We start from the raw sequence: 19,140 nt of genomic DNA on the forward strand, positions 1-19,140 counted from the left end.
CAAGTAATTCACTTTTACGTGCTTGCTTTGCATAAAGAATGCCTTACCCGCCGCTATCTTTTTTATTGCCTCAACCTCCTGGAGGGCCTTCTGGGCTTCGGCCTTGGCAGACTTGGCATCTTCAATGGCCGCCACGAGCTCAGACTCTCGCGTCTTCGAGTCAAGCTCCAACCTCTCATGTTTTTTCATGAGAGCCTGGAGCTCTTGCCGCACCTCGCCAACCTGCGCCTCATGCTTCTCCCGCTCGGTGCGCTTCGTGGCCGCTCTCTTTTCGGCCTCGGATAGCACTTGCTTAAGGGTCGCCACCTCAGTTGTGGCCCCTACAATAGCCGCGTTAATCCTGTCATTTTTTGCAATTGCACCTTTCACATATTTCAATAAGGTATTTCTTACCTTCCTTCTCCTCGAGCTGCTGCTTGGCTAGGCCGGGCTCTTGCTCGGACCGCTCGAGGTTCTGCTTCAGCGTATCCACCTCCGCGGTCAGTGCGGCGGAGGCCAGAAGCAAAGCCTGCATACGCATATTGACTTGATCATGTTAGACTCCTGCGATTATTAGATCCTCTATTCGGCTTTTCTTTCAGAACGCCGAACAGAGCATCAGGGGCTACTGTCTATGCGGTAATATTTTTACATATCCTTTACTTACCTCAAAGCCTGTTAGAAGGCTGGCACAGGCTTCAGTCAGTCCGCTCTTGGCGGACTGAACCTTCTGGATCACCGCACTCATAATAGTGCGGTGCTCCTCGTCGATGGAGGCGCCGTTAAGCGTCTCCAGCAAATTGTCCGGTGCCTCCGGTTGGACAGAGGTCACCGGCTCGGTAGGCTTGCTCCTCTTGGAAGGAGGCTGCCTACCGGAGTCCGGAACCGTTGAAGGTTCTGGCACGGTGTCCGGCTCAAGGTCGGACTTGGATCCCTTGGGGGTTCTATCCCCTTTACGCCTGGAGTCCGGGAGGTTGCCTTGTGGCGCCTCCAGGACCACCTCCTCCTGGCTTGGAACCTGTTGGGACGCCGCCTCGGCGCCGTCCGTAGGGTGGGGGGAGGAAGCCGTCGGAAGCGAGTTCACATCCGACGAGTCCAGGGAGCCGCTCGACGACTCGTCGAGCCCGGCCTTGGGCGGACTGCAGAATCATGTTCAATGTAAGGAAAAGCTGTGCAATGGGGGAATACTATGAATCACTCTGGTATCCGGATACTTACGATTTCGCCAGGGGCTTGGCCCTATGTGGCCACTCCTCTTCGCCGTCGTCGGTGTTGGTGGAGTAGTCCGGAGGAGGGGTCTTCCCCCTCTTGGACCCTTCGGCCTCCCCGGTTGGGGAGGCCTTCCTTTTCTTCCCTCCCCCCGCTGGGGGGGGGGAGAGGTCTCTTCTTCCTCCTCCCCATCTTCAGGGGAGGAGCGCGCCTTGGAGTCGTCGGATGGTGAATCCGACACCTCCTGGCGCCGGGCACTCTTTCGAGTCCCCATGGCCTTCTTCTTGGCCTTCTTTGGCACCACGTAAGGTGCCGGAACCAGCAGCTTCGCCAAGCGAGCGTCCGCTGGGCCTTCGGGCAAAGGAGCCGGACAGTTGATCTGTTCGGACGTCTCCTGCCAATCCTGTCAAAGGTAAGGGAGCTTAGATCCTGCATGGAGTCAAACTATGAAAAACTAATACCCTATAAAAGGTAAAAAACAGCTTACCGCACGAGCGCGACGCTGCGTGCTGAATCCGCGATCCTTGGTAGCGGACGCGGGGGCCTCGGCGCCCTTGAAAAGCACCTTCCAGGCGTCTTCGTGCGTCGTGTCGAAGAGCCTGCTCAGAGTTCGATGCTGCGCCGGGTCGAACTCCCACAGGTTGAAAGCCCGTTGTTGACACGGGAGGATCCGGCGGATGAGCATAACCTGGACTACGTTGACAAGTTTGAGCTTCTTGTCCACCAGGGTCTGGACGCATGTTTGCAGTCCGGTCAGCTCTCCTTCTTTACCCCACGACAGGCCTGTCTCTTTCCAGGAGGTGAGCCGTGTAGGGGGTCCGGATCGGAATTCGGGGGCTGCGACCCATTCAGGGTCGCGCGGCTTGGTGATGTAAAACCACCCCGATTGCCACCCCTTTAGGGACTCCATGAAGGAGCCCTCGGGCCATAGGATGTTGGGCATCTTGCCCACCATGGAGCCTCCGCACTCCGCCTGGGTGCCGCGCACCACCTTCGGCTTGACATTGAAAGTCTTGAGCCATAGGCCGAAATGGGGGCGGATGCAGAAGAAAGCCTCGCACACGACGATAAACACCGAGATATTGAGGACAAAGTTCGGGGCCAGATCATGGAAATCTAGGCCATAGTAGAACATGAGCCCCCGGACAAATGGGTGGAGAGGGAAGCCCAGTCCGCGGAGGAAATGGGGGAGGAACACCACCCTCTCATGGGGCCTAGGGGTGGGGATGAGCTGCCCCTCTTCGGGAAGCCGGTGCGCGATGTCGTTAGACAAGTATCCGGCCTTCCTCAGTTTTTTGATGTGTCCCTCCGTGATGGAGAAGACCATCCACTTGCCTCCCGCTCCGGACATGGCTGGAGAAGGTTGAGGTGGGGAGTGCGGACTTGGGCGCTGGAGCTCGAGTGCGCGGAAATGGATAGGCAAAGGAGGAAGAAGTCGTGGATGAAAAGGTGGATCCTTATCCCCTTATATGGGCGGACGCGACTATGCGCCCCCACCAGCCTGGTAAAACTCGCTTATCTCCCAAGCGCCGTAGTCAGTGGCGCGGTTGGGTTACCCACGCCCGTATTGATGAGAATCCCGGAATAAGGGGACACGATCTCTGCTTTAACAAGACATACCAAGGAAACCACCTCGCTAAACGCGCTGAGGTGGGACAGTAAAATGATTCGAATAAATACTTGGCCGTGGTGTGATGTCACGCTACAGAATACGTCAGCAGATTAGATTTGTGTAAATATTATTCTCTCTATGGCAATATGTGGAAACTTATTTTGCAGAGCCGGACACTACCTTTGTGTTCAAAATCTTCTATGAAGTACTTGGAGGAGGAACCCGCCTTGCAATGCCGAAGACAATCTGCGCGCCAGACTCGTCGTCATTGAAGCCTGGTTCAGGGGCTACTGAGGGAGTCCTGGATTAGGGGGTGTCCGGATGGCCGGACTATACCTTCGGCCGGACTCCTGGACTATGAAGATACAAAATTGAAGACTTCGTCCCGTGTCCGGAAGGGAGTTTCCTTGGCGTGGAAGGCAAGCTTGGCGATACGGATATGTAGATCTCCTACCATTGTAACCGACTCTGTGTAACCCTAGCCCTCTCCGGTGTCTATATAAACCGGAGAGTTTTGGTCCGTAGGACGAACAACAATCATACCATAGGCTAGCTTTTAGGGTTTAGCCTCTCTGATCTCGTGGTAGATCTACTCTTGTACTACCCATATCATCAATATTAATCAAGCAGGACGTAGGGTTTTACCTCCATCAAGAGGGCCCGAAACTGGGTAAAACATCGTGTCCCCTGCCTCCTGTTACCATCCGACCTAGACGCACAGTTCGGGACCCCCTACCCGAGATCCATCGGTTTTGACACCGACAGTCGCCGAGCGTCCGTCTCCGCCGTCGTAAGCGACCGACGGTAGACCCACGCGAGGAGCCGCTGGTCCTCGTCGGGCTCCGTCGGTAACTCACGCCAGCGGCGGACAGAGCTCTCCACAGCCCCGTCTCCTTTGCCTGCTTCCTCTCGCGGCGGGCGGCGCGCGCCTCTGACTCCCGTGTGCGTGTCCGGACCGGCGGGGCGGGCACAAGCACCCCCCGCTACCCACTAGGGGGAGCAGCAGCCGGCGGGGCAAGGGGACGACGCGGGGAAGCAGCAGCTAGCGGGGCAACGGGACGTCGCGCGGGAGGCGCCAATTGCAATGGCTGCCTGTCGGAGCTACCCATGGGCCGGGAGGGGCCAGCGCTGGCGTTCGAGATGCGCCGATGGGGAAGCGCAGGCGGCTGTGGCGAGGCTGCAGATCCGGAGCTGCCCCCGGTGTCTGATACGTCTCCAACGTATCTATAATTTTTTATTGTTCCATGTTGTTATATTATCATTCTTGGATGTTTTATAATTATTTTATATCATTTTTTGGTACTAACCTATTGACATAGTGCCAAGTGCCAGTTGTTGTTTTTTACTTGTTTTTACATCGCAGAAAATAAATACCAAACTGAGTCCAAACGCGGCGAAAATTTTTGTGGAATTTTGATGGACCAGAAGACATCCAATGGGCTGGAAAAGCACCTAGGGGGTGCCCCGAGGGGGGCACAACCCACCAGGGCGCGCCTGGGCCCCCAGGCGCGCCCAGGTGGGTTGTGTCCACCTCGGTGGCCTCTCACACCGCCTCTTTGCTCTATAAATACCCCAATATTCCAGAAACCATAGGGGAGTCGACGAAAATCAATTCCAGCCGCCACAAGGTCCAGAAACACTAGATCCAATCTAGACACCATCACGGAGGGTTCATCATCCTCATTGGTGCCTCTCCGATGATGTGTGATTATTCTTTTGTAGACCTTCAGGTCCATAGTTAGTAGCTAGATGACTTCCTCTCTCTTTTTTGATTCTCAATACAATGGTTTCTGGGAGATCCATATGATGTAACTCTTTTTGCGATGTGTTTGTTGGGATACGATGAACTTTGAGTTTATGATCAGATCTACCTTTTTACCCATGAAATTTATTTGAGTTTTTTTGATCTTTTATATGCATGATTGCTTATAGCATCGTATTTCTTCTCCGATATTTGGGTTTTGTTTAGCCAACTTGATCTATTATCTTGTAATGGGAAGAGGTGCTTTGTGATGGGTTCGATCTTACGGTGCTTGATCCCAGTGACAGAAGGAGAAACGGCACATATGTGTCGTTGCTATTAAGGATAACAAGATAGGGTCTATTTCTACATAAATAGATCTTGTCTACATCATGCCATCGTTCTTATTGCATTACTCTGTTTCTCCATGAACTTAATACACTAGATGCATGCTGGATAGCGGCCGATGTGTGGAGTAATAGTAGTAGATGCAGGCAGGAGTCGGTCTATTAATTTTGGACGTGATGCCTATATAATGATCATTGCCTGGATATCGTCATGATTATTTGAAGTTCTATCAATTATCCAACAATAATTTGTTCACCCACCGTTTGCTATTTTTCTCGAGAGAAGCCACTAGTGAAACCTATGGCCCCCGGGTCTCTTCTTTATTATGTTTGCCTTCGCAATCTATTTTTATTTAATTTTATTTTCAGATCTATTAATCCAAAAACCCAAAAATACCTTGCTGCAATATTTATTTATTTATTTCATCTCGCGTTCCCGCGAGATCTATTTATCCAATCTACTACAATTTTACTTATCTTTTTACCCGTGAGGGATTGACAACCCTTCTCTTACGTCGGGTTGCAAGTATTTGTTCCTTGTGTGCAGGAGCTGTACGTGGTGTTGTGTGATTCTCCTACTGGTTCGATAACCTTGGTCTCATCACTCAGGGAAATACCTACCATAGATGTGCTGCATCATCCCTTCCTCTTTGGGGAAATACCGACGTAGTTCAAGCCGCTATCAAAAGGAATTTCTGGCGCCATTGCCGGGAGACATCATCAACATCTACCAGGTTCCTAATCACAAATCTCATCTCTTTGCAATTTATATTATTTGTCATTTGCCTCTCTTTTTCCTCTTCCCCACTTCACAAAAATTTATCGTTTCATTTGCCCTATTTTTTGTTCGCCGTTTTCTCGTCAGATATGTTTTTGAGTGCAATCTTATTGCGTAGTCATAATGACTCAAGAGAATATCAAGTTGTGTGATTTCTTCAATACCAATAATAATGATTTTATTAGCACTCCGATTGCAAATGGATAGTTTTTTCATTTCCAATGCATGCGGTCGATGCTTCCAAGCATCCCAGGAAATTCTCTTGCTGCATTCTGTGCTAGAATCCGAGCAGCGTCTTTAGCATTGGGTGATCGCAAGTATTGCGGTCAACACTGCCAGCACTGCACTGTAGAACTTATACAAACACTCAATGGTCGTGGACTCGGCCATGCGTTCATAGTCTTCTAGTGAATCACCGGGAGCTCTGTATGCAAGCATCCTCATAGCTGCCGTGCACTTCTAGAGTGAGGTGAATCCAAGTGTGCCGCTGCAATCCTTCTTGCACTTGAAGTGTCTGTCGAATTCACGGATGGAATTCACAATCCTCAAGAAGAGCTTTCGGCTTATCTGATAACAGCGCCGAAATACTTTATCGCCGTGCAGTGGAGCGTCGACGAAGTAGTCGGAGTAGAGCAAGCAGTAACCTTCCAGTCGATGCCTCTACTTTGCCTTCAGCCGGCCCGGCGCTGAGCCACCTCGTCGCGGCTTTGCATTGCTCGCGAACAGGCCGGCCAGAGCGGCGAGGACCATGAGATGCTCTTCGTCCTGGGCGTTGGCATCGGCTTCCTCTTCCAGCAGCACCGCGAACGCCTCCTCGTCGTCCGAGTCCATTGCCGAGCACCTGGCGGGCGTGGTAGGCACGCAACCTCCGGTATTCCCGCCCTGTGTGGCCGGAGCGCCGGAAAGCTCGCCTAGGAGCAGGGTGGAGGCTGCCGTGGCGGAACCCTCTCTTTTCCGGCGGGGGAATGGCCTATCTAGCGGCGGAAGGGCATGCGCGCGCGGGGGGTGGGGTGGGGGCAAATCTGAAAGTGCAAGATGCTTTTCCGCCTGACAGTAGTGGCCCAGGCACGGTTTTTTCTTCCGTCGGAGCCCCCAAACGCCCTAGTGCGCTGGGTTTGCCTGGGATTGCCGGGCCAAAATATAGGCCGGGCCGGTGAATTTCGGTGTCTTGGGGCATGACTTGGTTTTTTTCGACGCCAATACGAAAAAACTTATTCTGAAGGAGTTGTTGAGGACACGAGTGGAGATGCTCTAATGCTACAAATAGCTCTCGCGAATAGGATCCGCCAAACCGGCTCTCGCACGAAAACCCATCCAAATCCAAAACCCGTCTGCAAGGGTCGCATCCTACAGAGCCCTTCTCACGAGGGCCTCCCCGCAAATTTCCTCCTCCTTCCTCCCTCGTCTCCGTTCCCCTTCGGCGATGGCCGCCGACCCCAACCACAAGAAGGGTTCGATCCCTTTCCCACTCCTCCCTTCCTCCCCTTCCGTCCGTCCTCCGCTCACTCCTCTTGTGGCTCCCGATCCGCAGTCGTGGTGAACTTCCAGTCGGTCGCCAACGCGCCGAAGCTGCGGCAGTCCAAGTTCAAGGTGCGCGCACTTTTTCTCGCCGTTGATTGCCTTGCGCGACCAGCAAGCTCAGCAATCCGCCTCGGGTCACCATCCCGCGAGAGATTTCGCATTGACGCAGGTTGCTGGCCTGTCTGGCTTGGGCGATTCGAACGGTAATTTTTGTCGGGGCCGATCAAATCGGCGGTTAGTTGCGGCCACGGAACATCGATTATTTTTGGGTACGAGTGGAATTAGTGCTATTTTGGGGTAACTAAGAAACAGCGCCGTAGCCTAGAAGTAGTGCCGTGCCGGTCTGTTGTTTGCCCGGGGCCATCGCAGCAACGTGTCTTTGGTTGTAGCCAGCAGGAGAAAAAGATTGCTGTGATGGGGAAGGGCGTGCTTGGCTTTGCCTCATCAAGTCTCCTGTTGTCATCGTGCCAAGAAGAAAGAGCTTGCTGCCACGCCCCAGGCCATGGCCAGTGTAGCCCGGGGCCTGGCTACGCCACTGCGGAGCTGCAGTTGAAAATCAAGGAGTTGCAGTTTCCTCGCTCCGCCCCTGGCCATGGCCAGTGTAGCCCGGGGCCTGGCTACTCCACTGCGGAGCTGCAGTTTCCTCGCTCCGTGGATTCCGGGAGTAGGTGGGTTGCCGAACAGGGCTTTACTATTGTCGGTGGCGGATCCAGGATTTCATACTTGGGTGTTCAAATTTTTTTTGCGGGTTTCAAAAAGTAAACTAATCTGAAATCTGAAATTTTTATGTAGCAAGAATTTTTTTTCTATCAAAATGAGAATACCTTATAAAAATGACAAAAGAATAAACATTATTTACTACATCATCATACATTTGGGGATCACATAGCCATTAGTATGCAATACATCTGAAGACAATGAACAAGAAGAATGCTAATTACCTGGTCCTGGTGACATACGCAGGTGTATACTATGTGCAACTTGTGCTGAAGGTAACAGTCATGATGTTGTGTCACTGGCGAGAGGTCATTTGGGGATTGAAAGTCACTATGCACCATATATAAAAATTTCTTGCCAAATTTTTTGGGTGTGCATCTGTACACCCATGACCAGCTGCGGATCCGCCCCTGACTATTGTCTAACTAGGATGCTACATATCCATTTCAGTAGGACTCACCCAGAACATTTCCTCACTCCCCACTTGGATAGATACCTCTTTGATAGTTGGAGCTTTCTGTACGTGCACTTTTCAATAAATTTATGCATATGTGCAGTAGAGGCGATGTTTCTCTTTGAAAAGTAGTTGTTTTTCGAAATCAGTAACTTGCTGTAATCCGACAATTGTCGACTTAAGATATATCCTGTCAGATTATTTTGTGGGTGTTTGTAATTGTTTACTTTTGAGCTTGTCAGACTGTCATTTATGCTCAAGTTACGAAAGGCCCTGGTTTCATGAGTATATTTTTGCCCTAAAGTCTCTCATGTAGAGGGTTACAGTATTCATACATTGGTTGTAAATAACATCTTATATTATGGGTCGGAGGGAGTACTTTTTTCTGGTTCATGCAATTTCTACATAGACAGACTGTGTTCCAGTCAGTGCCTTGGTGGTTGGTAATCTTTTCTAACCCTCTGGTTTTCTCTCAGATAGGCGGAAATGAGAAATTTGCGAGGGTGATTGAATTTCTTCGTCGCCAAATTCACCAGGACACAGTGGTAAGAACGTGATTAGTAATTCATCTGGGGTGGATCAACATACGTGGAAATATGTCGATAACCTCTCTCTGTTTTGCCCACAGTTTCTCTATGTGAATAGTGCATTTTCCCCGAATCCAGATGAGTTGATATCTGATTTGTACAATGTAAGATCCAATATTCTTATTACTTTTATATATTGGCTTTCTGATTGTTTCATTTGTACATCGTCAGTCTTACATGTCATGAAATGTACTGTCAAATAAATAGCCTTCAGCTATTCTGATTGTTTATTGGCTTTGAAGAGAAGTATAAAAACATTATGCTTGTAAAGTTTGTGTTCCATTCTTTTTGCTAGTCGAGTAGACAACCTAAGCACTAGCACGGATTATTCAGTCACCTAATCTTATTGAACTCACAACTGACATTCGGCATGTGATTAATGGTGGTTAAACATTTTGCTTCATTTTACATGGCAGAACTTTGGAATCGATGGGCAGCTGGTGGTTAATTATGCATCATCCATGGCATGGGGGTAAAAGGTGAACTTGCTGGAAATCAGCTTTAGCAAACATAGAAAACCCTTTCGCTTCCAAAATTAAAATTTCACGGCACTGCTACTGTAAAGTACAGCAAATTGAGTTTCAAACGGAAGCTCATTCGTTCACGTGATATTAAACATGACGGCAAAAGCAATACCATTTTCCATATCTTCCATCTGCAGCAAAAACCCTAGACGTCTTCTCTTTCCTGGTAGAGACAATGCTCTTCTGTTCTACGGCTACCATTGCTGGAAACGAATTAAATTGTTTTGTCCGTAGCGAGATGCTTACTTGAATTTTCTTCTCTTCCCTGGAATCTACCATCTTTATTCTTCATCTTTGATTGTGCCACTAGGACAGTCACCAGTCGTTGAGCACTTCAAGCCGAGCCTCAAGCGAAAGCTCTTTCGTGCACCTTGATGTCCAACGTAGTGGCAGTAACAAAAGATCATTTTCCGCATACTCCATCTGGCAGTGAAAAACCGTCTTCATGATCCTGGTAGGCATCATCGACAGTGCTGTGATGTTTCTTTCTTTGGCTGCGGCCCTGCAGCAAGATGCTTACCTGTTAACCTTTCTTCCAAGGATTGCTTTGTCCTCTTCCTTTTAACAATTGCTGTCATGGTCATGTCATTAAGACGGCTTTCATTATGATTTATGAAGGTAGCAGTGAGCTACTACAAGTGTGCATGTTCCACATTAAGGTGGTTCCGTACACTTGTCAATGAGTAGCAGCTAGTGGAGATTAGTGGTAAGACCGGGCAGTGTTGCATTTGTTACGGCAGAATTGGCTCCCACGTTGATGCCACTGTGTCCATTTGTTCAGGGCCGAGGAGTAAACGTAAGCCTGCGTAAACCTGTTCATTTAGTCAGGGCTGCTGACATTGCAGGGGTCCGTTCAACTCTTTGTGCTGGCGTAGCATATTCAGTTGTATGGAATGCAGTTGCTCTGGTGACGTGTTGCGAGCGTCAGCGTGTGTATCTTTCAGGAGTTTCAGCAATGGGCGGTTGGCAAGGGTATGAGTTTTTTCCACTCTAATTTTCTGTATCCTCCCTTTGTCGACAAGAGAGAGCTTCTGTATTTTATGTGCTCGCTTGCCTTTCACAAAAAACAAAAAAGGTACGCGTACTCATAAAACAAACCTGCCAAAATTTTGAGATGTACTCCCCCCTAAAGAACTTTAATGATCTGATCGCTCTTATATTTCTTTACGAAGGGAGTGTCAGCAATGGCTTCACTCCAGGGATGTTTCTATGGATCTGAAAATACCATGTCAAACGCAGGTGTTCTAGTTCACGTGTACTTGTTCTAGAAGTTCTGAATTTTTATTTTAAAAAGTACTACTACTGTTAAGGGTGGGGGGTATTTGGGTTGGGTTTTCAACAATTTGCAGTGCTAACTTGTGACAAGTCGGCACCAACTACACTATTCAAATCCTATTGTACTACTTTTATTATTATTCTAGAATAATAATAAAATCTTCCGCACGTGACATGGCCTGCACGCCGATGTTGCACTTGTATGGCGTACAATGGAACGAGGATCCCTGTCAGCGATGGCAGATAGCTACAATAGTGACACAAACCACATGTGCACGTGCTTATCACCGTTAAGCAATTGTCTCCGGGGTCGCTTTCAACTCCAACTTGCCCCTCCAAACATAGCATCAAAGAAAAGCATACTCGTCTCCGTAAACTATCTTATATTTTTCACATAACCTTATATTTACAATCGAAGAGAGTGTAGAGGGTTATAAGAGCATCTATAGCCGGACTTGGCAAATCTGGCCCCTCAAACGTTTGCAGACGTGTCTGGGCGTGTCTGTGGGCATTGACCGAGCACTTCTGAAAAAAATGCAATTTACATCCGGACACCTCAATTACCATATCTCAAATTCATATAAACTCATGCAACTATGTCGACGCACACGCATTGTCCGGCTACTCCATCACACTGCACTAAACATGCCATTGGACTACCAAAATTTGGCATGTTTGGCTATGGTGGGGTTCATCCACGGCTGCCCTTGCCCTTCCCGGTGCCCTTGCCGTCCTTCTCGCGGAAGTACCGGCCGAAGACGCAGTACAGATCGAGCCGGATCTGCTCGTCGCCAGAACTGTCCTCGCCACCGCTGTCCTCCTTCTCCTCCTTCGGTTGCAGTCCGGCCATGGCACAGACCGCACGATTCTGCTCGCGGGTGAGGGCGCGCGTGTTCCTCCGCTGCCGTTTCTCATAATGCGGGCGCTGATGGCTTCCTCCTTTGCGGCTGCCTGCGCCGCCGCATCACCCGCCTCCGCCGCCGCCGTTTCCATCGTGATACGGGCCTCGGCGGCCCTTATCCTCTCCTTCCCACGGCAGGCCGTCCGTTCTCAGTGGGACTCATACTCTGCCCGACCAGTGATGGGGAAGGAGAGGTGTTCCGGCCAGGACCGTGAGGATCCAACACCAGAGGACTCGAGTGCCCGGTGAGCTGACGCTAAGGCGTTGCGGCGTACGGATCCGTCTGTCGGCCAGGCGCTGTCCTCCCAGGAGCGGAGGAGTGCAATGCAGACTGCCATTGCCTCCTCCAACCCACACGGAACGACACTCCAGTCGACGGATCCGGACTGGTCGGAGTCCGATCCACTGCCTGCCATGACGGAGAAGGCCACAAACCATCGGAGGTGAGCTCTGGTAGCAGAGGGGAGTGGAGTGATGTGGCTAGGGTTTGCTCCGACGAGAGTATGGGGACGAATATAAGTGAGGCCGGGTGGGTCAGCATGGGCCGGGTCCAACATGGCGGGTGTGCCCGGGCGCCTCCATATTCGCTCCATATTTGGGCTGGATATGAGGTGTGCCGTCTGGGTCCAAATTTCGTGACCGGTTAGTGACCGGGCGGCCTGCCCGGGCGTTTGAGACGGGTTTGAGGGGTCCGGTTGTAGATGCTCTAAGGAAGCAACACAAATGTTCTTTTTGTGTGTGCTTGAGTTTTATTCCATGGTAGCCGGATTACAATCTGCTAATACAATATCAGAGAAACATTCTGGTAATTGGCACAGCCAAACAGCAGTGCTAAACCAGTTCTACCATGATTAGCTAGACAATGAGCAACCTTATTTTGTGAACGAAGTAATTTCTAGGGAATAAACTCATGACCTTCAAGTGGATGCTGGATTTCAATCAGCAGATGCCCATAGGGGGATCGGTCCATCGAGGAACTGGTGAGAGCACCAATAACAGTAACACAATCTGCTTGAATGATGATGGGGCCTTCTGTCCGTTGCAAGCTCAGAGTAACATTGCGCGGTAAGAATGTTGGGAAGATTAAGCGGCTTCTTCGGGTTCAGCATCAAGTTCAGGCGTCCTTGGTTCGCCGGGAGGTTAATTCTTTATTTTATTTTATGTGGAAATTAGAGAGCTTTATTCAAACCGAGGAAGCTAGGAGGTACATCCAGCCAACTATCGGTGACATGCAATGTGCAAGCTGACTTGCCACAAAAATGAGCCGAAAAGTAAGTAGAACAATTTACATGTTGAATAATAAATAAAAGAAGTAGAACACGAAGCTAGCTCTCCATGTTCTAGTAATAGGGGTGCAACATCATAACGCGAGTTGTGTTGAAATTTTCAAAGATTCACCATCTCCAGGCAGTTTGTTTTCGTCCTGACTTTTTTGAAGCATCGAAGCCTTCCAAAGAGGACATCTCTTTCCGGAGGGACATGGCTTCAGCCAGGGGATCAGTAACATCAGCAAGAGGTTTACCCCATGTACCCAAAAACACTGTAGTTGATATTGCAACGCCACCAGCAGCTCCTTTTTTGTGATCAAAATTGATGGCACCATCAATATTAGTCAGGATGTATTCCACGTCAGGAGGGTGTCACCCATGGCCCGGCAACCACTCCTTACTAGGACCGGCGATCTGGACTTATGGAGGTTTTACGACTCTGTAACAATAATCTTGCAAATCTGGCTGAGTAATGAATCATTGTTTTACCCGCAACTAACAGAATAGTCCACTACGTGTCTTTTATCTATATCAATATATAGTATTGGAATAACTTTGAATGTTCGTTGTTGGATGAAACCGATCTAACAGTTGACAGGTGGCAAATTTGTGTAGCATTGGTTGCTAGATATTCTCTTCACTATATCAGATTCTGCCATGTGTACTATCTAGAAGATTCTACCTGAGCTTAGCCACATTCATAATATGCACAAACCTCAAAACAAAGACACTTCCCATTTGTTTTAGATTCTTCTGTACTTTAATTCTCTAATATTTTTGGCAAAAGAATTGTCATTCATTTTTTGTTATATCATTTATACATTACACAATATGCACAAAAGACAACCACTTATCATTTGTTCTAGACTGTTCTCCCAAGTTTTTTTTCTTACAAAAGAATTGACATGTATTTCTTACTTCATAATTTTTGTTTGTTTTGGTTCGGTGATATGGCAACATCTTCCTAAAGCTCATTTGCCTTTGGATATTGAGTATTTAGCTATTCTTATGTACGAAAATGCCTAGGAGCACCTGCGGGCTCACCTCCTGGTATCTCACCACTAAATAACCATAGGGATTTGTACCACTATATTAGTATGCATGTATTCATGAGTTTAATTTGATGTATGATTCCTTAGGAGAGGTATAGGGTATGTATTCTTCCATACTTTTAATGATCTCCGACTTGAAATAAATGCATCTAGATGTGGATGGCTGGACTGGCATCTGACATCGGCCCTGCATGCATGCAAATTTTAGGGAACACCGCGTTTTGAATCAGATAACACATCTAATATTCAGTCTGTATCTGGTTTTATAACTGCAATATTATCTTAAATTTGAAAATACTTTTCACAAACTTATGTTTTTTATTAGTTTTAAAACTATAATACCATTTTGCATCAAGTTATGTGTCTTCTATAAAAATTGAGAATCTTATCTTGGGATAATCAATACAACGGATTTCAAATTTTAAAATAGAAACAAAGAATTCCAATCCAGGAAAATTCAAGGTACAAATTCAATGAAATTACGTATTTCTATTTTTTTTAGTGAAAACCCAAGAACCTCATGATAATAATTCTAAACAACTTAATTGTACTAATCACAAAACTTTTCCTCTAAAAATCTAGTACGTTGTTCGTCACATTGCATGGTTTATCAGTGCAGTGTAACCACATTCAATCGTTCATCTTCATGCGCCTGCGAAGATGAATTGACGTAATTACACTGCAAGCAGCTGTTTTGCATTCATTTATTGAGCCGCGTCATACTCTGACATTACCTGTGTTTGCAGAGGAAAGATAACACGTTAACTTTTCTTGCATGCAAACCCTGGTTTCATTAATTAAGACTATTGACTTTGTATTCACACCACATGAGAGCCCTGTGTATCACCAAAACAACTAGAAACTCATTAAGCTATCAATGCAGTCATCCTGACGCAGCCACTCACAGGTTCGTTTTAGGACTTTATAGGCGAATTACTACACTGTGACAACCGACTTGCCAAGTGATTGAATGCGCCATTTACGAGTGCCTAGCTGTTCCTCTCGCACATTTATTTTTTACCGCACCACGCAAAAGTTGCTACGTATTTGTTGACTGTGTATTTCTTCGAAATTTTAATCGTCCAAGTGCACTCTTACTGCTTTTGATTAGAGGAGATGCTGCAAAATGATGCGCTCTCTTCAATGATTTATTCTCAGAGCCACTCCATGCATACAAGACTAGCGCTAAACATATAAAAATTCTTAAACAACAAACCTCATCAATCAATTCTGAACTTGACCGCAGTCTCTTCACCATGGCTTTTGCACGACTGTTTTAACTGAACCCGGATCCATCGACAGATCTCAACCCAAATTTTACACACTTACGGGATTAATTGGACGGTAACCAATCTATTTTGATAAACCCAAACTGTTTTTCTTTACCATATGACTTATTTGATCGACTGAAAGGTTCTCATTTTCATTCTTTCCCTATTGATGTCAATGTCGGCAACTTGATAGTTAACTATAGCTTTGTAAGTGAGTGGGCGTGGCATTGCCTTTGCATTTCACCCCCTTCATCTATCTCCGTGACTCGTCACGCAAGGGCAGCAAGGCTTTATTATGTTTGAGATGCTTTGTAATTCCGGTGAACTTTTATAATAGATCTGATGCTTCTCGCAAAAAATCCTTGTAAGTGAGTGGGCGTGCCATTGCCTTTGCATTCCATCCCATTTGTCCATCTCCGCGACGCAAGGGCAGCATGGCACATCATCTGCAATATTGCAGTCTGTTTTTGCAGCACGGAGGAGACTTCGACATGCCTTGGCATTCTTTTCGCGACATGCCCTTAGAGAAGATTGGCCGCGACCTGTTTTCTTCTATTTTGCAGAATGAGAAATGTTGGCGACTCAGGCAGAAAGTCTCACTACATACCCGAGGAGCGACGAGTATATGAATTCGTACGTGAACATCGTGTGGGCCTAGGTGTATTTGGGAGGGGAGAGCCAGCTTAATCAAATATCACTTTGCAGCTACTACTAGTTAGTAGTAAAAGACACTATTGCCTTGTTTAAACATTTGAAGGGGAAGCACATCCCACAAAGCGTACATATAAAATGTCATTTGAGCCATTTGGATGCACACTCCCCTCCTACATCCTTCTATCACTGCCCTATAGGATCCACATATGTAAGATTCATCTTCAACCTCAATCTAGCTATCTCCCTTCCCGGTATCCAACTAGAACTGACCACAAATAAATTTTGAGCAAACGCTCATTCTCTTCGATAATAAAAGCTTTTGTTTAATCATCTCATCGCCGCATAATAGAAACAATCTTGAAAGTGTTTATCCCCATAGCACTTAAAACACACACAACCCAAATACATGCAAAGTTCTAAACATGGTTAGAAACAAAGAGAAATAAAAACAACCGTTGAGGAGCCTAGAAATGGTGTTACTGGCTCCAATTGAGTAAATGGTGCTGTCACTGACTCTTAGTCTCCCTGCCGTTGTAGTGTAGATTAAATACACAACCAATCTGTACAAAAATACAAAAGCGAATTCTAGAGCCCTGGCGCACATCGGGGGGCCCATGGAAAGATAACGATGTGGACCCACTTTTTACGTCAAAACACTTGTATCTTTTGTCTTCGCCACCATAATATATTCAATATGTCATACTACCTCGGTTCCTAAATATAAGTCTTTTTAAATATTTCAATACGGACTAAATATGGAGCAAAATGAGTGAATCTATGTTTTAAAATATGTCTATATACATCCATATGTAGTCCGTAGTGAAATTTCTAAAAAGATTTATATTTAGAAACGGAGGTAGTACATCACAACACACTCACTAAACATATACTGAAGATTGTGAACACAGTTTTACATCTACTTTAATTGAAAGATTGCACTTCAAGACTAAAAATAAATAATCATGTTAATAATAAATCCGAATTACAGAGATGCACGAATGCAGTATTCATGGAGTCTAGTGGAGAAGAAAATATTAAAGTTTTAAAACCGCAGGAAACTAAATGATCGATTATACCTTGCAGATATCTACCAAGTTTTTTGGATGAGTGACTGTATTTCAGTGCCAAAAATATACGCTATTCTACTTGCCTTATTTATTATCTCAGCACATGTAATAATTAATGAGTCTAACGTATATACACTAACACGCATATAGATACCTGTATATGTGATATGGTTTGGGACCTGTCGCCCCTTTGCCCCACCACCCTTCTGGGCTGGCCCTGGCGACTTCACCCATGAACACAGAACACATCAGTCCATAACCTATCCTTGTCCTCAGCTTGCTCTTTGCTTGTCCCTATAGGTGAGATAGCTGGCTAGTCTTTATTGTAATCGCGGACAAGATCCAGCATGGGGACAGTGGCCCCGGCTAGATGCAAGGAGCGAGAGCAGCGAGCTGAGGTCCACATCTCCACGCTGGCCGCCAGTGGTGGTGCATCCAGCGCCGGCAGGCCGGAGCCCATGCATCTCCCTCAATCGGAAACCTTCTCCATGGCACCATTGCTGGAGCTTGAGCAAAAGCTCCGGACATCGTCACCGATGTAAACAGAACACACAAACACGAAGAGGCGGAGGAGGACAGAAAATGAAGAGGAAAAGTTGGGGCGTTTGTCAAGGTTCGATTTACTGAGATATCTTCACACGATACTTCATGGAAATAACAATTGGATCGCTGGTCCGTTTCAAAAAAGAAAAAAACAATTGGATCGCTGGAATATGTGTTCTGGCAAATGGACTCGACTTACTTTTTTATGGAGATGGATTCGACTTCATAATGGTTTAATATAATGGAGTGCTTTATTAATTATTGTATCATCATATCAAGAAGGCACAACGACAAAAGATTTTAACATCTTCATTTGTGATAACAGAAATACAAAAGTTCAACACATGCATGAATTTGCCACTAAGTAATAAAACTATTACGGCGGCGGACACTCAGATATGGACCCCAGGCCGTCACCTATGGTGGGTAAACACCTCATGTCTCGCCTGCCCTAACTTTGTACACTCAGATATGAACACACATATGAAACACAGCAATAGACAATGGATAATCTTCTTGTCAAGACACCACCATATCGATTTTGTAATGGTAGGAGCCAATGTCATGTTTCATAGCGTGTCTAGGCAATTGGCACCAAATAAGGGTGTCATGTAACCAGTTTTGGCAAATAAATACTCTTATTTGTATGACATTGTTTTCTTGTATCATTCTCTTTGGTCTTCGCTCATAGCTAGCCAACATAAGAGACAACTAGTAATATAAGACAACTCTAGTATTGACTATGGATGGCATGAAGGATATACTCTCTCAGTTCCATAATTCTTGTCATGGTTTTAGTTTAATTTTGAACTAAAACCACGGCAAGAATTATGGAACGGAGGGAATAGAAGTTAGCACATGACAACCGGTAATGTTTGCCCTTTTAGTCACGCCGACGAAAACAGGGGAATCAAGTAATCGTTGGTATTTCTAAGAACACACTTTTTTTTTCATTTAGAGTGTACGAATTTACATTCTGGCGCTTCGCTTTATGCATGACTAGTGTTTGGTGGACCCTCTGACATGATTTACTTCGGCTTTCTGATGGGATATGGTTTAATTTGCTCATATTTTCTTTCTAGCAGGCTAGCGTTTTGAACATATCAGAATCAAGGTATTTGGTTTCACATTTTTTATTACCATAGAGTTCGAGAATAGACGGGAAGTGTGTGGTGAGTAACACTAGTCTTATGGGGAATGGAAAAACATGACATCAAGTGTGCTTTTGATTTCTTTTGTATATATAATTATTTTGAAACCAAGTTTTTAGAAGTAAGGAATAGACATACACACAGTTTTAAATAGTGTACTATAACTTTTAGAGAACCCTCCCGCTAAAGCTATGCACCCTAAAGGATGTCTGATCAACGCTTGATTTTTTCATGTCTGAACATGTGTATGTGCAGTATATGTGATATATCATACATTCATACTATATCATATATGATGTCTGATTGTATGCTTTTTATTATTAGGCCTTCCACTATGTAATTACATCGGTGCCTGATACCTGATAATGTTGTCACCACATTGTGGCACCGCTCTAGCAGTATGTGCTTGCCGCATGTGAAAGAGCAGGGCCCATGCATGCATAAAGTAATTCAGGCAGCCAACTTTACTTCACACTAGATTTTTGATAT

The 19,140-nt window shown here is 46.4% G+C and overlaps 1 protein-coding gene across 5 annotated transcripts; it reads left to right on the forward strand.

The window, feature by feature from the left end:
- The first annotated feature begins 6,959 nt into the window (after positions 1-6,959).
- LOC125523980 (ubiquitin-like protein ATG12) lies at positions 6,960-10,280 on the forward strand. 5 transcript variants are annotated; one of them, XM_048689055.1, is made up of 6 exons: positions 6,960-7,117; positions 7,198-7,256; positions 8,835-8,903; positions 8,987-9,049; positions 9,780-9,923; positions 10,088-10,280. In XM_048689055.1, exons 1-5 carry the CDS (start codon positions 7,090-7,092, stop codon positions 9,900-9,902), a joined length of 342 nt encoding a protein of 113 aa, XP_048545012.1. In that variant the 5' UTR covers positions 6,960-7,089; the 3' UTR covers positions 9,903-9,923; positions 10,088-10,280. The 5 variants fall into 5 exon arrangements, with proteins under 5 accessions (XP_048545012.1, XP_048545014.1, XP_048545015.1 ...); XM_048689057.1 differs by adding an exon at positions 9,362-9,424 and having other exon boundaries at positions 9,780-10,152; XM_048689058.1 differs by adding an exon at positions 9,362-9,424 and having other exon boundaries at positions 9,785-10,152.
- Positions 10,281-19,140: the final 8,860 nt, after the last annotated feature.

This window comes from Triticum urartu, chromosome 7, assembly GCF_003073215.2.
Source record: "Triticum urartu cultivar G1812 chromosome 7, Tu2.1, whole genome shotgun sequence".
Classification (NCBI taxonomy): domain Eukaryota; kingdom Viridiplantae; phylum Streptophyta; class Magnoliopsida; order Poales; family Poaceae; genus Triticum; species Triticum urartu.